Below are 19,904 nucleotides of genomic sequence, written 5' to 3' on the forward strand. Positions count from 1 at the left end.
TGACTGATCGTTGTTACAAATTGCTTATATGTCTCTGTAAAAGTGACATTACAGACCAGGCATCCTCCAGATGTCCTAACCCTGAAATTTGAAGGACAATTCAGAATACTTATTGACCTTTGTGAAATTGTAATAATTACATCTCGACATTTTCAGGTAAGCAACCCAAATGGGATCAGTTGAAGCTCCCATATTCACTGTCTGCATAGTGGCAGAATCAGATTACACTATCTCGTGTTCTAGTTGTCAAGGAAACCATAATCGGGTTACAGTAACTGTTTCATTATGGTTTTTGAGATTCTAACTGACATGAGAAGCTATGTTATCAACTTTGTTGGTTTCACTTAATATGTTTTGAATTGAAATCAATATGTTGAGCACCTCCTTGTTTGCTTAACCAGCATTGTTTGCAAGACCAGAGATTAGTTGCCCATCTGTAACTGCTTGAAAGAAGTCTTGGTGAGCTGACTTCTTGAATCATTGCAGTCTACCTGGTGAATTACTGTTAGGCAGATCCAATTTGTTTGCATACAGTATATACCAATTTTTATATTATTCATATCAACTCAAAGGTACAATGTATCATACACTTCAGGCCAGTATTCTGGGTCACTAATGTGCACTTTTCTGCCTCTTTACTGGCACTTCTTAAGTACCACTCCCAGAGCTCACATAAAGATCAAACATTTTTCTGAATGGGGATGAAGTATCAATCTGAATAATTATATGTATTGTTTATCGTTCTATAATTGAAAGTGTGCTTTTATCTTAGTAAATTAATCCCAATTATTTCGTAAAACAACAATACAATTATCTCTCATCCTTTTGAGAAAATAAGATCTCAAATATGGACAAAGTTGTGGTTTAGTAGCTGTGTTGCTAGGTACACAACATCCCAATAAAGTGTTATAATGTTGGAAAGGTGGCAACCAGTTTACACAGCAGACACAAAAATGTGATAATGAGCAGGTTTGTGGTGTGAGATTGAGTTGAGGGCTAAATAATGACCCAAATCAAAGGAGTAAACCCCACCCCCACTCCTTAACTTGGGACCATAGGACCTTTCATATCACCTGGAGAGCAAAACAAAAGTCTAAATTTGATGCTTTACCCAAAAAAAAAGTTCCTCTGAAAGTTAGGACTGCCTCAATATTTACTGGTTTGTCAGCTTTTATTTCTGTGCTAAATCTTCGGACTGGGATATAAGTATTCCAATCTTCTAACAGAAGCATAAGTTACTAGCTGAACAAGAACTGATGATAATGGAATCCTTGAACTTCAGCAATTTCTGATCTAGTGCTGGATTTTGGTCAGCAGATATATAAATGTAGGTTCAATGACAGTATATCATTGTCAGGACATGCCTGTAACCTCTCATCCCTAGAGGGTGAATTGTTAATAGGGATTCTAAAAAAATGGAAACCTGGAATACAGTAAAAGTGACTATACAGGTAGATAAAGAAAAACTAGCAATGAAAGAAAATGATAGCTTCATTGAAGCAAGGCTGGCAAGTTTTATCTTTATCAAGATTTTAAATAAGATATAGGACATATAGACCAGGAGACAGTCCAGTCACTAGTTTGTAAAAACTCAAATAGTATATAAGTGAGAATTTAATGAACTCAACCTGACAACATATAATTTATGGGCTTTAATACAAAATGCATTGTGCAGTAGATATTTCCTTTATATTCTGTTAATAAAGGAGACGTGCATTTTGTAATCTATGTTGACATAATAGTGCATTTCTTTTATTTATAATGACTTTCTCTAACAATGCTATGAATTACGATCACTTATTTGTATTGTCACAATTTAGCACCTACTGCCATGATAAATTTATCAATAAACCTAGTATCTATCTTTTATCCAACTACCTTTACTAAACACCCCAAACTGTTTTTCATAGACAAGTTATAATTGAACAGCAACACTGAGGACATAGCAGCACTAGAGTTGGTAATAAATGGAATGGTTAAAAAGCTAGGTCTCTGGCTTATCTTAATAAACCTCTCCACTTGTTTCTACTCTCGAAAAACTGGTCAACTGTCATAATATTTCCTATAGTTTGTTACCAAATTGTGTTTATTGACACTTTTGAGAGGGCTAAAAACTTCTATATAAATGCATATTGATATTCAATGCAAATCCATTGTTTTATTGATAATTGGAATAAAGAAATTCAGAAAGAACACAGATGCAAATTAATGTGATTAAATGGCACTAAATATCTACTGAATTGTACTTTTTATTTTCTTGATGTTTCTACTCTCCTACAGTCTTGAAGATGCTAACTTTGTCAGGCATCTCTTATTTCAACACAACTGACAGCATTCTCCCTCTGATACCTTGCAAGCATAGGATTGTTCAAATACAAGATCACAGGGCTTAATACCAGGTTGTATAACCATGGAGGGTGCAAACCCAGTGCAGTCCACACACAATGCATTTTTCAATAAAGACTGTTATACAAGTAAAGCAGGAATCCTATTTAATAAACTTTTTGTCTATTTTCGCCTGAAACATGTTCAATAATGGAGCATTTGTAACCTTCTGAAATGGACAGTGCGAAAACTACACAATACTTCTGAGTGAAAAAACTTACCCCTCACACTCTTAAACCATTGGCATTTAATGCTGAGACAATGCCTCCTGCGTTCTAGATTCCCAAGCCAAGTGTAACAACCTCTGTTTCTGACAAGCTGCTTTAGAATCTTGTGTGCTTCAATTATATAATTTATCATTCTTCTAAATTTGCTGAAGATCCAGTTTACTGAGCCTGTCATTCATAGGGCAATCCTCTCATTTCAGGAACCAATGTGAAGCTCCATTGTACCATCTCGAGTGCAAGTATTTAAAATGCATGCCAAAAATGCACAAAATACTCAAGATGTAGCCTTATCACAACCCTTTACAAGTGTTCTTAATTGCTTGCTGAATTGTACTTTAAATGCTAATATTATGTTTCCTGTACAACTATACCCAAGTCCCTCTGAGTGTCAACATTTACAAGTTTTGCACCTATATTAAAAAAAACTTGCTTTTCTAGTCTATCGATGTGAATAACTTACACTTCCTCTCCATCTGGCACCTTGTTCATTTGCTTAATCTGACTATATTTCTTGGTAGTCTCTATGTTCTCACAACTTACGTTTTCACCTAGCTTTACATTGTCAACGAACCTAGGCTTATCAATCTCTTTGTGTAGGCCATTAATATCAATTTTAAATAGTGAAAGCTCCATCCAGCATTGTTAGAACAAGCTAATTTAAAAATGCCCACATATCCCTACTGTGTGTTTCCAGTTTGTAAACAAACCCTTCACTCGTGCTAATATATCATACCTGACTCCATGAGCTTCCACCTTATTGAATACCATTTGGAAATTCAAGTATACTATATTTTATAGTTTGTCCTTAATTTCCCCTTCTAATTATGTGTACTTAAAAAAAAGTTCTAATACATCTGTCTTTTTTGAAGTGCTTTGTTACAGATTCCTAAGCTGCTGACTGATGCCAGGTTAACTAGCATGTATTTCTTTCTCCTCTTAACTCTACTACTTAAGAAAGCAGGTACTTGAACCATCCTGTAATTGGAGGTTGCAGTCTTTAATGTTGTCATTAATTTGCAATGACCTCAAAATACTGATATTAGCCAAGACTCTATTTGGAGTTAGTATTTATCTATCAATGAGATGACAAGGTGCCATTTTATAAAATTTAACAGTTCCAAAAAACTTAAATCAGATTAACCAGTTAGTACAAAATTAAACCCAGCATTGACTTTGCCAGTGTGTGGAGGGTTGCATCATCAGTTGCCCACCCCTGCTGTTGATGATTTGTTTTTATTCAGCAGGAAAATGGCTTTTGACTAGGTGAGGTAAGAGTTGGACACTACTTTTATATTTTTAAATAACAACCCGTAAGTAAATGTTGGATTCAGTTAATTTTGGGAAGTTTTGAAAATACAGACAGCAATAATTTAACTCAATTTAAGTAAAGTAAACTGATTTTATTTTTATTTCCAGAGCTGATTTTTTTTTAAATAAACAGGAATTATTTTATTCCTTCGATTTGCCAATGTTTCAACCGTTTGAACCCTATAGATATTCCACATTACGTAATCCGGGAAATAGCAAACATCTGTAACCAGAAGGTCTCTTACCATCTCTCCTGGGTTACAAAAGACCGATTTCAAAATGTGGAGCTTCTAAAAGGAAAAGATCTATTTACATGTCGCTGCAGGAAAGAATGGCTACATCAGGATAACTAATCTACCACAGGAAATGCCCTACTACAGCTACGGTTTCTTAACAGAATATACAATGTTTATGCCCAAGGACTGATATCCCAGGGTGTAGTCTACTTTTTTGGCAGCCTTGACTCTGCTAGGCACAAGAATTAACACAACAGAAATGTGATCCCACACCAACTTACAGGTATAATTTTAATTTTGTTATCTATCATATTTCTGATCTGAACATAGCAAACATGGAACTGCTGATGAATAGGAGTGCCTCATCCTAATGTGTATAGTATACCAATCCATTCAACTATTAATTTGCCTATTTATTTACCAATAAAATAAAAGCTAATATGTTTACACCTGAATGCTAAGTGAATTTTCATTTCAACTGTTTACCAAAGGTAAATAAAGTATCACAGTTACTAAGAGGTGTTACTAATATCAGTACTTTGTTTCTACATTGTACTTTCAGGCCCTTGGTGATTTCTGTTGGTCTGCACATAATGAATGAATAAAACTACAACTCTGAGTGTTACTTCATGTTATTCTCAAAAGCAGGATAACATAAATTCATGCTCACTTGTAAACTATCTTCAGTTGAGGCCTTGTTGGACCCATTATTCCACAATATTTACAACCTAAAGGCATCAGAGCAAAAATGTCATCTGGGGATGTTCTGTATAGACTACATTTCAAAATGGTCACAATTCAATCTATTGTTAAGCATTTGATTACTAAGAATTCAACCTTTTTTCAAGATTTTACTCTTTGTGATTGAAAATCCGGCTCATTGATGCTGTGATTGCAGAATTTAGCCCTTTGAATTACTTATATTTACTATTAGCTGGCTAGAATTATTGAATATTGATAACAGAAATGAGATGAATCTCCATCTATTTTGATTTAAAAGCTACAGGCTATGAAAATAGTTTTTAAATGGAGATTTTTCAAATATACTCTGGTCCCAATGTATTTGATGATCTAATAATAATAAAATGTTAATATTTCCTCAATTTAAATGAGAAAAAATATCTTGCACAGTGCTTAACCAAGTTAAAACATTTTAAATGTCATTTGAATATTTACAGCTGTTTCAAACCTAAAATAAATCTTCCACAGCTTATACTTTAGTGTGTGGTTCACATAAAAATGTCTCATGACTTCAGTCATACATTTTCTTTACCCTATAATCCTTTAGAACACCATCAAATTACTTAAGATTAGAAATTCCAACAAAAAAAATTTGTTCTTTTAAAGACTGCTTTTTAATCTAATGTCACTATGTACTGTAAATAATGATCAAAGTAGACTAAACTGAAATTGACAGGGCAACCGTCTCGTTATTCCAAAGTTCAGTTTAGTTTAAATCTTGCTGCTCTAAATATTTAATTTGACTTTTTAAAACATAAATTATTACTGGCCCTAGATGTTTAAATGTATTCCTAGTCTGGCAGCTGAAGTTTATGATTTTCAAAACTTATACATTTATACCTGTGCATGTACAAGAAAATAATCCTTATCAAGTGGAGGAGGCCATCAGGTATACAGTATACAGCACATTTTATCTTGGACATTACACTGTAGCATTACTTCTAATATAAAGAGAGTAATACTTTTGTTAAAAAGGGGGGAGAAAGAATTTTCATACACTAAGTGCAGTGCAAAATCTAGGCCTTGATGATCATACAACAGATTAGGCTGCATATTGCAGCTATGGAAGGGAGTGTTGCAAGAGAAGCAAATGCCACTCAAATGAGAAATTGTGGAATTATAGATAAATCTTGGACAATCAAATCTTGTGCAAAAACCAATCAATAGTGTAACTTCCAAACCTTGGCATGTAACACACAGTTAAATTGTGATGTGTTTGAAATGTAATAACAAATAAATATAACTTTTACATTTAAATGTGCCAAGAAAAACTCTAAACAAATGGGCAAGATAAATTAATGTAAGCCATGGCCCGTTTAAAAATAAGAACAAAATGAATACTAGTTTCAGCAATAAAAATACGAGATACTTTCAAAAATAAGTGTCATTGGAAATGCAACAGGTAACTGTCATTCATGGGCAAAAAGAAAAAAATGTAGAGGCATGACAAATGAAGCTTAATTTTTACTAAATATTGGGACGGAATTGATGTTTCCTTCAAGTAAAGGTTGAGGACCATTTCTGACTATTTCCAAATTTGAAAATGTTTAATCTGTGCAAATTGCAAAACTTTTAACTCAGCATGTTACTTGCCAAATTTCATGGGTCATTGATGGACAGAAATGCTCACATAATCAAGTTGAGCTATTGTGAAGTCAGCAAACGTAACTATGGCTACAAGTATAAATTTTGAGTAACTGCGTGGAAATTGATCAAAATGTTAGTCTGCTTGAATGTTAGTTTACTTTGGGAAGAATTATCTATAAAAGACTAATTTCTGGGATGGAAAAAGTAAAATATTTACAAAAATAATGTGAAGAAAAAAGTAGAGTCCATCTGCAAAATCTTAACAAGAAGAACCCTTCAACTCATGAAATGGAAGTCAGCATTCCAATCTGATCTCATTGCTATTACTATATATACAGTGACTTGGCCGAGTTAAGAACAGGCACACAAGCCCCACCCTAGAAGTGGAATTATTTACCATGCTTGGGCTAATTATCAAAGGTACTCCATTGGAAACCCTGAGAGTTTAAAAATATTCTTAATTGTAAAATCACAGCCTGAAATATAAAGCCCATTCCTGTAATTTGTGTATCTAGGAGGAAGCAAAACCCAACTACAAAGTGGAGCATTTAAAAGATCACAGTGCTGTGCCACAGTACAGAGGGGAAATGAATCCAAATGTAGAATGGCCTTAAGTATTACAACATAGGCACTTGATCTCCCCTTCTGCTAACAACTTGACATGAATAATTTACCACACATTGTCACTATATGAGAGTTGGACTAAATAAAGAGAAAGATGGCACAGGTTTCCTGTCTTACTCTCAATCTATTCAGTAATTGTCCGATGTGCCTCTCTGTTTTGTTGTGCTATACTCTTCCAACTACCATTTGAAAATAACATTTTTGCAGTGTAATAGATAAACTGCTATACACAATACAGTAGTCCATAATAAGAGGCCAGGAATAACTGCACTTATGTGTTGACACAGTCACCTTGTGGGGAATCCTACTGGATAATTTGTTTGTTGATGAAAGTTGGAGCTTGACTATTTACACTAAAAATATGTAAAAACTGGTTTTACATGCAACATTGATATCTTATGGAGTGCAACAGTGATCACTGATCAGACTTATGAACAAGAGTCAGTGAAGGATAGGAGCAAGTAATTCAAGCTTCCCCCGCCAAGATGAACAGACTAATCCCTCGCAAGGGACAGACTAATCCCTCGCAAGGGAAACTGTAGTAAATTAAGAGCTCTCAATCAACTCCTTTCATGATTATTTAAAAGCAACAATCATGAATGTCTAAAGATGAACCACATTCATGTGGTTTATACATATTTCAAAAATTACATCCTGCATCACAAACATCAATAGTATGTTCTGTAGCAAGTAAACTCATATTTCGGTCCCCTGCCTGTTCCTCACATCCACCCAACCCACACATAAAAGATCCAGAACTCTTTTTAAAGTAATAAAAATTATACTACAACTAAAGATTGTACTCACTGTTGAATTTGGATATCATTGTTTTTGGATTGAACACTACCTTTGAAAAAAGTCAAACTGTTACAGTCGCCTTATGCTTTGTAGGTAGAACTCACTCAGTTGGTAAAGACTTTCATGGTTACAACATAGATCTTTCTCATTCTGTTCAGTTGTTTTACTTTCACCTCGAAAACTTAAAATGCAGGTATCTTGGTTCCTAAATTAAAGGGGACTATTGTACAACAACTGTATGTCAATACATGAAAGGAACCAATACTTGCATTGTGTACCGACAAGTTAGATAGATCTGATTTATGATAAAAGTGTAGAGAGGTGGTAAAGCAGGTTACTTGACATTACAAATTCAAATTAAATCCAGTTGTTAAAGAATGATCAATTTCACTAAATGGGAGACACAGGGTTTAGGTAAACACAAAAATACATTTCATTCATACAAAGTCACATCAACAGCATCAATCTGAGCAATTGATACATTCTTTATCATTCACCTGCTCAGTTCTTATTGGAATCACTTTTCTTTAAAAAAACAGCAAAAAATGTAAAATGTCCATGCAGACAACCATGTTTTCATGTGTAAAACAATGTGCAATTTAATATGTTGAAAATTTTGTATATTTTCATCTACAGTACCATAATTATGATTTAAGATTCTTTTCCGATTTTCATTCTCTTATTCTCCTCTTGCAATGAGGAATTGTGTACATGTCTTTAAAAGCACTGCTATGTGTGATCACAGAAGAATAGTGGTTTTCTCTTCTTTCAAACCTATCTGTATTAGGAAATTTCAGATAGATCCTTCTTTTTGTTAAGGAATGGCACCAACAGAATCCCCTGTGAACACAGGTTCTTTAAAACCACTGCTTAGTCGATATGAAACTCTCCAAGCTGATCTTCAGGTAATATAAATGTACAAACTTGTTACCAATCCTGGTCATGTTTCCTGAAGATGTTCTGTAAAATATTCAGGTGTGCATTTCCATGTCTTTGATGGAATTCCATAAAAACCATGCAGAATGGAAACAGCCACAGCGACGGTGAGGATTCATAACATAATGAGAAAGATAAAACTCGATATGCAACATATCTTAAAAGGAGGATTTTTCACCTCCTAACAATATCTTCCCTCTAAACATTGGGCCATGTTTAGAGTTTTTCAGATGAAGGAATCCAGATGTAGGGACCAGATTGTTCTTCAATAACCTGTTTAATTTTGTTGTAGATCTCTTCTAATGAGTCTCCCTGTACAATGGCTGTAGAAAAGAAAAATATTACTATATTAAAAGTAAAGCACAGCAAGTGTTGAAAACTTGCAAACATTTTTTAAAACATTATTTTAAAATTTAGAAAGTCAAATCAGCAATGAAAATTTGACATTTTAAATAGTTGTTCTATAGTATTGCTGAAAAAAGGCACATTTTGTCAAAGCTTTGAGTCTTGGACTTCTTGGGGAAATTGCGAGAATACAAGGTTTGGTGCTTGCAGTGGTAGTTCCTCCAGTTCTAAGCCAGAGGCCCAGGTTGAAGTCCACCTGTACTAACATTGTTGAATGGACTAATTATAAAGTATCCACAAATTTAAGAGTACAACCAACATTTACAGTGCACAAGAAGTGATTGTGCTACTTGGCTGACAAGTAGTTTCTGATTGATCGAATTGAACCAGCAAATAGCTGTACTTTTAAAAATTGAAACAACATACACAGTGTGTAGTTATTCTGCCAGCAAAGAAAAAGGCCCGTTGTATTAACTTTCCACTACACACAAGTGCACTATACTGCAATACAGACCGACAATCCTAAAGTGGTTGTCAGTTTCTTCCCTGCTCATTCAGGATTATTTGATAAACATTGTCAAATTACAGAATCACGTTTAATGTTAGATATTTATGTTGCTAATATTGCAAATCTGAACTGCTTGAGTATAGTCAATACATTGGTCATTATGAATAGCTGAAAAGTAATACTGTTTTGATACCTTAGTTGAGAAATTGGACTGAGGGTTTTCTATTACTGTCTACTATAAACCTAGCTTCATTGGTCAGCATTCATGTTGGATTCTTACAGTTTCATGCTCTTCAAGATTGGCCTTAGTGGCAAACTGGTTAATCGTGCTCAAAGCATTATTAATTGTGCAACCATGATGCTGAGAAAAGTGCATCAAAGTCATCTGGCAGAGATAATGGTGACCCTGATTAGATCATTCCTCACGATGTATCGTGCAAACTCATGAACAGCCCAACAGCAGTTACTCTTGATCTTGACTACCCTGAAAAGGTAAGATATCTTAAATATTTTGAGCAACAGATAAAACCAGCTGTTAGATGCTACTGCAATGCAAACCAACACTAACAGGCTGATGTCACACAAATGTGTAACGTGGTGTATAAATTTTGTGACAGTTGTTGCCAGGTATATAGGTTATACATCCTAAAGACTTGGTAGATGGTATCAATTTGGACATCACTCCCTTGAGCTCAACAATTTCAATTAGGTAGCAGGAGCGATGGAAATTAGGATTGAAATCTTCAAGTTTAATAAATTCAAGAACAAGATCTGGCAAAATAATTCAGATCATCCAAATTCACTTGCATTTCAATCTCACAGAATTCTGTCCTGAAAAAACACACCATTTAATTTCAAATCTGATGCCCATGTTTTTCAGATTTTCTTGATACATTTCTCTCTCCCTACCCTTTTACTGAACCAAGGATTATAGTTGATGGTACAATCCAAACTGTTTACTGATCAACTGTGTATTTGTTTTATTACTATTATGCTTTCATGTTTTAAAGAAATACTGCAATTGTCCTTGTATCTAATGTACTTCTATTTTGATACTTATAAATTAAGCCTGTCTGATTGTTGAAAATGCTGTAATTATGTCATTTTTAACATAAATATGTTCTCCTGTGAATTTTACAATTGGCCAGTGGTGGGCTCTTCCCTTCACAGTATGAATTCCTCTGGGAACCAGCTGTGGACAGTGATGAAAGGCCCTGAAACAGTGAGATGCTAAATGCCAGCACCATTTAGCTACAGTATTCTATTCGTGTTTCAAATCCATCTCAGTTAACAAATTCAAATATTACTCGTAAGTCTCAGTTCGGTTAAACCCATCAAAATGCAGGAATTTGCCTTCCACTGATCTCAGCAGGTATCAGATTACATGCAATGCACCTACCTGTGAAATACTCTCCAAATTCTTGCTCTAACTTCAATGCTTTATCAAAAGTTTTGGTTGCTTGTTCTTCAGTTTGACGTTTATTCATCTCCCTATTAAAAAAAATTAAATAATTGTATCCTTCTTTTGCTTCTTTTACAAGTAATTGAACAAATTATTTAATAATAGGACTTCTAGTAGTGGGATGGATCACATGCCCATTTATATGGTTAGAGGAACTATGAGGAATTTGGTTATGCTTTTGGTATACACACTGCGATTAATGAAAAAGGCCAGTTTGGACAAATGCTGGAGGTGTGATGTTGAAGCAGAAAATTGGGCTTCATCAATAATACTTATAAGACAGCCAGTTGTACCTCTTTACAGTGGGAGGTGAACACTAGCTTCATGGAGCTCGATGGTGTTTTAAAAAAGCTTTCAATTAAAAGATACATGAAATTTTCATGTATTAAAACTTATATAAGACGAAAAGCACTATTGAGTGAAAATTGTTTTTTTGTCAGCAACACATACTTTAAACTGCAAAATATAACAGACATTTTCCTTTTTATCACATACCACCCCCTCAGATTTACAGTCCTTGCAGCAAGCAGTCAAAAGTCCCCATTCTGCTGAGTACTAACTGTGATTGCATCTTTGCAAAGTGTTTTTTTTCAGTTATTTAATTCTACCACTAGGAGTGAAATCTGTTCCGTTGATACTTACCTGTGCCATGGCAGAACAAATCTCCCAGATTCAAGAGGAAGTTACAGGATGCATCTTTTCAACAAGCCACCACTGCCCCCTGCATCTAGCTGAGGTAGCTCATAAAATTGAGTAGCTTTTTCCTCTCTGCTTTCTGTGATATTCACTGATTTATAGGCAAATTTACTACTAATATCCTCCTTCCTGGTAGCAATCCACAAGGCCTGCTTGCTGTAGTAAATATAGCAAAACTTTACCGTGCGAGACCAAACGTAGACTGGATAACCGCTTTGTGGAATACTTCTGCTCTGCCTGCAAGAATGATTCCAATCTTCCAGTTACTTAGCATTTAAATAAACCGCCTTTCTCCCATTGCTAACATTTCCACCGTATAGCCAGCTAGTGTGTTCCAATGAAGATCAACATAAGCAAGAGGAACAACACTTCACTATATTTTTTGTGTAAGACCTGTACCTAGGTACTTTGTACCTAAGATGGTGCCATATGAGGTGACATTGTAAACCTTTCACTTCCAGACTTAAATATATGTGACAATAAAGGCTATTCTAAATGAATGCAGTTCGATTTAAAACATGCGTAACAGTCATCTAAGCTGGCCAGGATGCTGAGTTTTTCCAGTTATTTCATTAAGATTATTATTTTGTTCTTTTAATAGTGAAGTATCTGTGCACCCAGAAGAACAGGCCAGAGTGGATAGCAGTAGGAAGATGTCAACTGCAGAGGAAAATAAGAGAAAGGGGAAAAAAGGGCATTGTGAGCAAACAAGAGGTGGGTGGCCAGATTTTCGTGGTCAAATCATTTGGCAGCCCTTTAAAAATGGTGGCTTGGATTGCTGACTCCATTCCTTGATTTACCAAGCTTTTCACCAGGATCGTCCAAGGGCACTGGCTAATTCTAACTGCCTCCAATGTGAAATCTGCAGTTTTCACAGACCAGATCTTTAAAGGGACATGAGGGAAGGAGTGGGGAGTGGTGGTTATACCAGCAGAAGTCCAGGAGCCATAGGAACCAGCACAGATTGAGTTCCAGAATCTTCACAATAATGAATAATAATTACAAAGCAAATTTTCTTAAGTGACATTTTTGATTCAAAGGGAAAAATTACAAATTGTTTGTTTCCAACTGCCTTTTCTTCCCCCAGTCTTCTGTTTAAATAATTCATTAGTTTTTTCCAAACATCGACTGGGAGTGCCAGTGTTAAAAGGTTTAGATGGAGAGGAAATTCTTAAGACAATTTTCTGATTCAGTATGTCGATGTACCTACTGGAGAAGGTGCAAAACTTGACCTACTCTTGGGAAATAAGGCAGGGCAGGTGACTGAGGTGTCAGTGGGGGAGTACTTTGGGGCCAGCAACCATAATTCTATTCGTTTTAAAACAATGATGGAAAAGGATAGACCAGATGTAAAAGTTGAAGTTCTAAATTGGAGAAAGGCCAATTTTGACGGTTTTAGGCAAGAACTTTCGAAAGCTGATTGGAGGCAGATGTTCGCAGGTAAAGGGAAGGCTGGAAAATGGGAAGCCTTCAGAAATGAGATAACAAGAATCCAGAGAAAGTATATTCCTGTCAGGGTGAAAGGGAAGGCTGGTAGGCATAGGGAATGCTGGATGACTAAAGAAATTGAGGGTTTGGTTAAGAAAAAGAAGGAAGCATATGTCAGGATAGATCGAGTGAATCCTTAGAAGAGTATAAAGAAAGTAGGAGTATACTTAAGAGGGAAATCAGGAGGGCAAAAAGGGGACATAAGATAGCTTTGGCAAATAGAATTAAGGAGAATCCAAAGGGTTTTTACAAATATATTAAGGACAAAAGGGTAACGAGGGAGAGAATAGGGCCCCTCAAAGATCAGCAAGGTGGCCTTTGTATGGAGCCACAGAAAATGGGGGAGATACTAAATGAATATTTTGCATCAGTATTTACTGTGGAAAATGATATGGAAGATATGGACTGTAGGGAAATAGATGGTGACATCTTGCAAAATGTCCACATTACAGCAAAGGAAATGCTGGATGTCTTGAAACGGTTAAAAGTAGATAAATCCCCAGGACCTGATCAGGTGTACCCGAGAACTCTGTGAGAAGCTAGAGAAGTGATTGCTGAGCCTCTTGCTGAGATATTTGTATCATCGATAGTCACAGGTGAGGTGCCGGAAGACTAGAGGTTGGCAAATGTGGTGCCACTGTTTAAGAAGGGCAGTAAAGACAAACCAGGGAACTACAGACCGGTGAGCCTGACCTCAGTGGTGGGCAAGTTGTTGGGAGAGAATCCTGAGGAACAGGATGTACATGTGTTTGGAAAGGCAAGGACTGATTCGGGATAGTCAGCATGGCTTTGTGTGTGGGAAATCATGCCTCACAAACTTGATTGAGTTTTTTGAAGAAGTAACAAAGAAGATTGATGAGGGCAGAGCAGTAGATGTGATCTATATGGACTTCAGTAAGACATTTGACAAGATTCCCCATGGGAGACTGATTAGCAAGGTTAGATCTCATGGAATACAGGAGAATTAGCCATTTGGATACAGAACTGGCTCAAAGGTAGAAGACAGAGTGGTGGTGGAGGGTTGTTTTTCAGACTGGAGGCCTGTGACCAGTGGAGTGCCACAAGGATCACTGCTGGGCCCTCTACTTTTTGTCATTTACATAAATGATTTGGATGCGAGCATAACAGTTACAGTTAGTAAGTTTGCAGATGACACCAAAATTGGAGGTGTAGCGGACAGCGAAGAGGGTTACCTCAGATTACAACAGGATCTGGACCAGATGGGCCAGTGAGCTAAGTGGCAGATGGAGTTTAATTCAGATAAATGTGAGGTGCTGCATTTTGGGAAAGCAAATCTTAGCAGGACTGTTACACTTAATGGTAAGATCCTAGGGCATGTTGCTGAACAAAGAGACCTTGGAGTGCAGGTTCATAGCTCCTTGAAAGTGGAGTCACAGGTAGATAGGATAGTGAAGAAGGCGTTTGGTATGCTTTCCTTCATTGGTCAGAGTATTGAGTACAGGAGTTGGGAGGTCATGTTGCAACTGTACAGGACATTGGTTAGGCCACTGTTGGAATATTGCGTGCAATTCTGGTCTCCTTCCTATCGGAAAGATGTTGTGAAACTTGAAAAGGTTCAGAAAAGATTTACAAGGACGTTGTCAGGGTTGGAGGATTTGAGCTACAGGGAGAGGCTGAACAGGCTTGGGGCTGTTTTCCCTGGAGCGTCGGAGGCTGAGGGGTGACCTTATAGAGGTTTACAAAATTATGAGGGGCATGGATAGAATAAATAGGCAAAGTCTTTTTCGTGGGGTCGGAGAGTCCAGAACTAGAGGGTTTAGGGCGAGAGGGGAAAGATATAAAAGAGACCTAAGGGGGAACTTTTTCACGCAAAGGGTGGTACGGGTATGGAATGAGCTGCCAGAGGATGTGGTGGAGGCTGGTACAATTGCAACATTTAAGAGGCATTTGGATGGGTATATGAATAGGAAGGGTTTGGAGTGATATGGGCAAGGTGCTGGCAGGTGGGACTAGATTGGGTTGGGATATCTGGTCGGCATGGACAGGTTGGACCGAAGGGTCTGTTTCCAAGCTGTACATCTCTATGACTCCACTGGATCATCTTCCTTTTTCTGTCTCTCAAAAATAAAACAACATTGCTCGTCTATCTCATCTCTCCTTTCCTAAAGAATCCCTGTCCAGGTGGTTACAATTCCTTCAATTACAGGTTTCCTCTTCCCTACTCTTAACTGCTCTTCCAGTAACAGATTTAGTTCGGAAGGAGCAGCAAGATTGGGAGAAAGGATCTCTGGTGAGAAAGACCGATCTTTAATTAGAGGAATAGTCCCATTTTTCCTACAATGTCTGCTCCTTGAATCAACTCTGCAATGAATTTGCGCTGTCACTGATCTGTTCATGAAGCCCTCCGTAAGATCGGACAAATATTTAAAATGGAAATTTCTGCTCAGAGACATTAATATACAATGACTACTATCCAAAGACCTGTTGTTGATATGGCCTTCTCCTTGCATGTATTCTTTGTTACTCCACCTCAAACTACATCCTCAAAATAACTATATTCATAAACTGTTTTAAAGCCAGCAAACTGACCATCCTACCAGCAAAAACTCTGCATAAGTCAGAATTACTTGTAGTTTCCTTGATGAGTAATTTTTCATACATTTGACATCATAACTACAAATGATAAGAAACTAACCTCATTAAGGTCAGTTGGCTACAGCAAACCTTCGCACAGTTCCAAAATTACCTCAAACTAAGCCAAAGTTGAAACCAGCTTCCTTCTCCAACTGTGGAAGAGAAATCCTCTCCACAAGATCTGGACCAAAGCTGCAGAAATTTTCATATCCTTCAGCATCTGTGGATAATTCACTGCTGTTTATTAACATACCTCTCACCAGTGGATAGTCGATCTGCAGTTGGCGATGAAGTAGATAATATAAAAGGTACAGAACTTGATCCACATATTCTTCAGGATATTTAGTTGTTAGTGACTGCCTTGTGTGAAAATAGTTCAAAACATACCAATAGTATATGAAGAATTCCTATTTGTTTTTAAGTTTGTTTTTTAGCAAATGTATGCATTAAAGAATTCAGGGCTGCATTTTAGTCCAAACAGTATTCAAATTCGTTTAATTTTTTCAGTACTTTGTTCATTTAAAATTGGCCTTAAAATGTCAAAGAAGTAAGCCCCTTTAAATTGTATCGTGTACATTCCTGCTTGCATATTAGTGTTAAAGGTTGCCAATTAAGTCTACCATATGGTGAGTCAGTCACCCAGACAAGCTAATATCAACCATAGAAGTCTTAGTTAAATAGTTCATCAATTATTTTTCATGTAACCTGCACAAATTCTGGAGGCATTTTCAGTAATTCAATCCAATATGACATTTGGTGGACTGCCATATGCTCACTATCAGCAATACTTGACATCAGATGCTCAGTTTAAACTAATAATCTATTCATTGTCATTGAAATTGAAGGCTGATTATTTGTGTTGAAATTACAAGGACATTATCTTACAGGAGAACACAATTCTAATACTCTTCTTATAAACTGGGACAATATATAATTCTTAGCTCTAACAACAGATTTATTGGAAGCTGTCCTGCTGAGTTAAATGGGTGATTAACTTGTTGATGTACTGACTTCTGAAACAGTTATTGTTCACACAGTTTTAGAAAAAGTAAAAATGCACAGCAATAGTTAATGTAGTATGTCACTAGTGAGTTTTCTGCAGACAACACAGTCTTTCTATGTAAATAACTAAGTTTTCCACTGTGGAAGAAAGAAAAAATTCTGAAAGAACATTTCTTTTAAATTCAATAGCGTGGAATTTTGCAGCATGTTCACTTTCAAACTACATTTATTTAGTTTCACAAAAAGATTTAAGAAGTCACGAGGAAACCTTTAAGAATCAAAAATATCTGCCTTTCCCCAAAAGCATTCATGATGGCATCATTTAATAGAATGATATTCAATAAATCTACCAATATTCTGACAGTACTGCAGTGATTAAAGAAAGCCACTCACCACCAATTGTTTATGGTCAATTAGAGATAGGCAATAAATGCTGGTCTAGCCAGTGACACTTACATTTACTAAGCAAATTTTTAAAGTTCTAATTTGCAGCCAGTCAGAGAATCTCATACTTACATTAGGGATTGCACAGATTTGGGTTTGATGAAAATGGCAATTGAATAGAGTAGTGCAAGCTGTAACCTCTTGATTGCATTTCCAGACACATCAAGTATGCAATGTTTTCCCTACAAAGATAGAAACAATAACCTCAATAACAAATCTATTAAAAATGAATTGCAATTCTTGAAATTAAGATGATATGCTACAAAAATGGGAACAGTTCAGACCATGAAGAGTACATTGTTCTGTGTTCTCCTTAAGGCTGTGAAACTTGCTGGTTCAAAGCTCCAAATATACATCTTAACAGTAGGCTTCTGCAATTCAATTGTCTTTCAGTGCTTAAAGAGTCTGGCTTGACACTATCTCACATAAGTCTTGCCAGCAAGTATCATTGGCTAATATTGAAAAGCTAACATCCAATTGATTTTCTTTCTTGCCCTTTAGAGCTAGAGAAATCCTCACTGCTGCATATATGTCATAAAAACAAGGTTTTTCTTGGATTTGTATACGTGTCACCTTACAAAATTAACAATAGATGATAAGCAAGCATAGTAAGTTCATCAGCGTCCTAAGCACAGTGTTGTATCTTCACACACATTTTTTAATGAGAATAATTTACCTGCCTGACATACGTTCAAGCTTCCAAATTATCAATACCACCCATTCTTCTTGGGATAACTCATTTCAAGAAACATATATTTTAAAGCTGAGTTATAAAAGCTAATTTACTTTGAAGATTGAAAATTACTGGGTAAATTGGTGGCTGTGGTGAGGGGGTGGGAAAGAGAAGAGACTACTTCTCCCTTGCTCTGTAAATTCAGCTGGAAGCTGACTCAACCATTAGAAGTCCAGTTACCCCACTACCCATAGCACATTGTGGGTGGGCAAAGTTACTTTATCACAAGACTATGTCTTTCTTGAGGGAGCAAATCCTATCTTCACAATCTGCCAGCTAATCAGCTTGGCTGATAGCTTATGATATTGGCCAGGATTACTGGAGCTAAGTAATGGGTATTATTGGTACTGTAGGGCAGGCCCCTGAGGTGATTCCATGAAACATATCCAGAGGACTGGTTCAAGGATGTGTTTGAAAAGCTTGGGAAGAGAGGATTAGGTGATTTTTTTTTTAAGAGGAGATGGGTAGAGAAAACAGGGAATACTATTTTTAGGGGATTGCCTCCACCTAATCTGTAAAGTGCATTTCCTGAAGAGAGCACCGACTTTCCCCTCCGTGTTTTATACACTTTTTACAAAAAATGCAAATCCCATTCCCACCCACCTGTCCATGCCAACTGTTGTCCCATGACTCACGATTCTTCCATTACTAATTAAAAATACTTAGCTGTATTTTCAACACAGTTTGTTTCACGCAGAGTCGAGTGAATTTTGGTACTGAAGAATGATTATGTAAACTCAGAGGAGAACTTATGGGAAATGTACCATCGTGATGAACAGTATTCCACTGTATGTACAGTTTGCACAGCAATTTAAGAATAGATAATGCATATTCCTACTAATGGTCTAACTAGCTGTTAAATAAAAATCTGGTTAAAGGGAAGTTAACTGTACTCACCCTTTCAGCAACAGCTCTAACAGACTGAATACTTGTCCCATATAGGTTGTCATTATATTGGCCAGCTTCAATGAACTTATTGTCCTGAATATCTTTCTCCATTTGCTCCCGGGAAGTCACAAAGTGATAATCCTGCCCATCAATTTCATTTTCACGTCTTGACCTGGTGGTGTCTACAAGGCAGAGACAGCAGTGGATTAAATCATCTGATACAGTATGAATTAATTGAATTTATACCACTGAACCAGGCCAGTTGGCCTAAAACCATAGGCCAGTGTTTATGTTCAACTTGAGCTTCCTCCAGCCTTTCCTAACTTAACTATTGTGATGTAAGGTACACATTTTAAGATTATTTATGTTTGGTTTTGAACTTTGAAATGGTGACATGGCGGTTTTGGTATGAAAGGTTTATTGATTTAACTTCTCAGTATTTCTGGAGCTATGATTTAAACAAAAATAGTATGAAAAAGGGAGTCCTTAGGGTGATAGTATGTATTTGTTCACATTGTAAGAGTTTTCCAAACAGACACAGGAATTTTTTATTGGGGTAATTAGGGGAAAATTAGTAGCTTGTCAACCTTTTGGTGCTCAGTTCACAGAGATTCTCATTAAAGTTAGTAATGTAAAACACAATTTCTACTAAGAAAGGAGATTGGTTAGAAAATAGACTCCCTAAGTGTAATGACTTTAATTCTAAAGTTCCAAACTGGAAGTATTGAGGTAGAACCCTGAAGGGGTATTCAAAATTGGGATAGACTAAGCTCAGTTGTGTGATTAATCAAGGAAGAAGTCACCAAACTCAAAAGACACAGAACTGAAAGAAACAGTAAATCATTTAAGTTCCATTCTGAGAATGTGTCACAATCCAAAACGTTAATTCTGATTTTCCTCC

The 19,904-nt window shown here is 36.4% G+C and overlaps 1 protein-coding gene across 12 annotated transcripts in view; it reads right to left on the reverse strand.

The window, feature by feature from the left end:
• Positions 1-2,138: 2,138 nt before the first annotated feature.
• dlg3 (discs, large homolog 3 (Drosophila)) overlaps positions 2,139-19,904 on the reverse strand; it is a 534,760-nt gene continuing 516,994 nt past the window's right edge. For all 12 annotated transcript variants that reach the window (XM_072595179.1, XM_072595178.1, XM_072595175.1 and 9 more), the window contains 4 exons: positions 19,013-19,185; positions 17,455-17,564; positions 11,095-11,186; positions 2,139-9,165 (listed from right to left, as the gene is read on the reverse strand). In XM_072595179.1, the coding sequence (XP_072451280.1) occupies positions 9,059-9,165; positions 11,095-11,186; positions 17,455-17,564; positions 19,013-19,185 (482 nt within the window). In that variant the 3' untranslated portion in view covers positions 2,139-9,058. The remainder of the gene's footprint in view (positions 9,166-11,094; positions 11,187-17,454; positions 17,565-19,012; positions 19,186-19,904) is intronic.

Source organism: Chiloscyllium punctatum, chromosome 25 (genome assembly GCF_047496795.1).
Source record: "Chiloscyllium punctatum isolate Juve2018m chromosome 25, sChiPun1.3, whole genome shotgun sequence".
NCBI classification, from domain to species: Eukaryota; Metazoa; Chordata; class Chondrichthyes; order Orectolobiformes; family Hemiscylliidae; genus Chiloscyllium; species Chiloscyllium punctatum.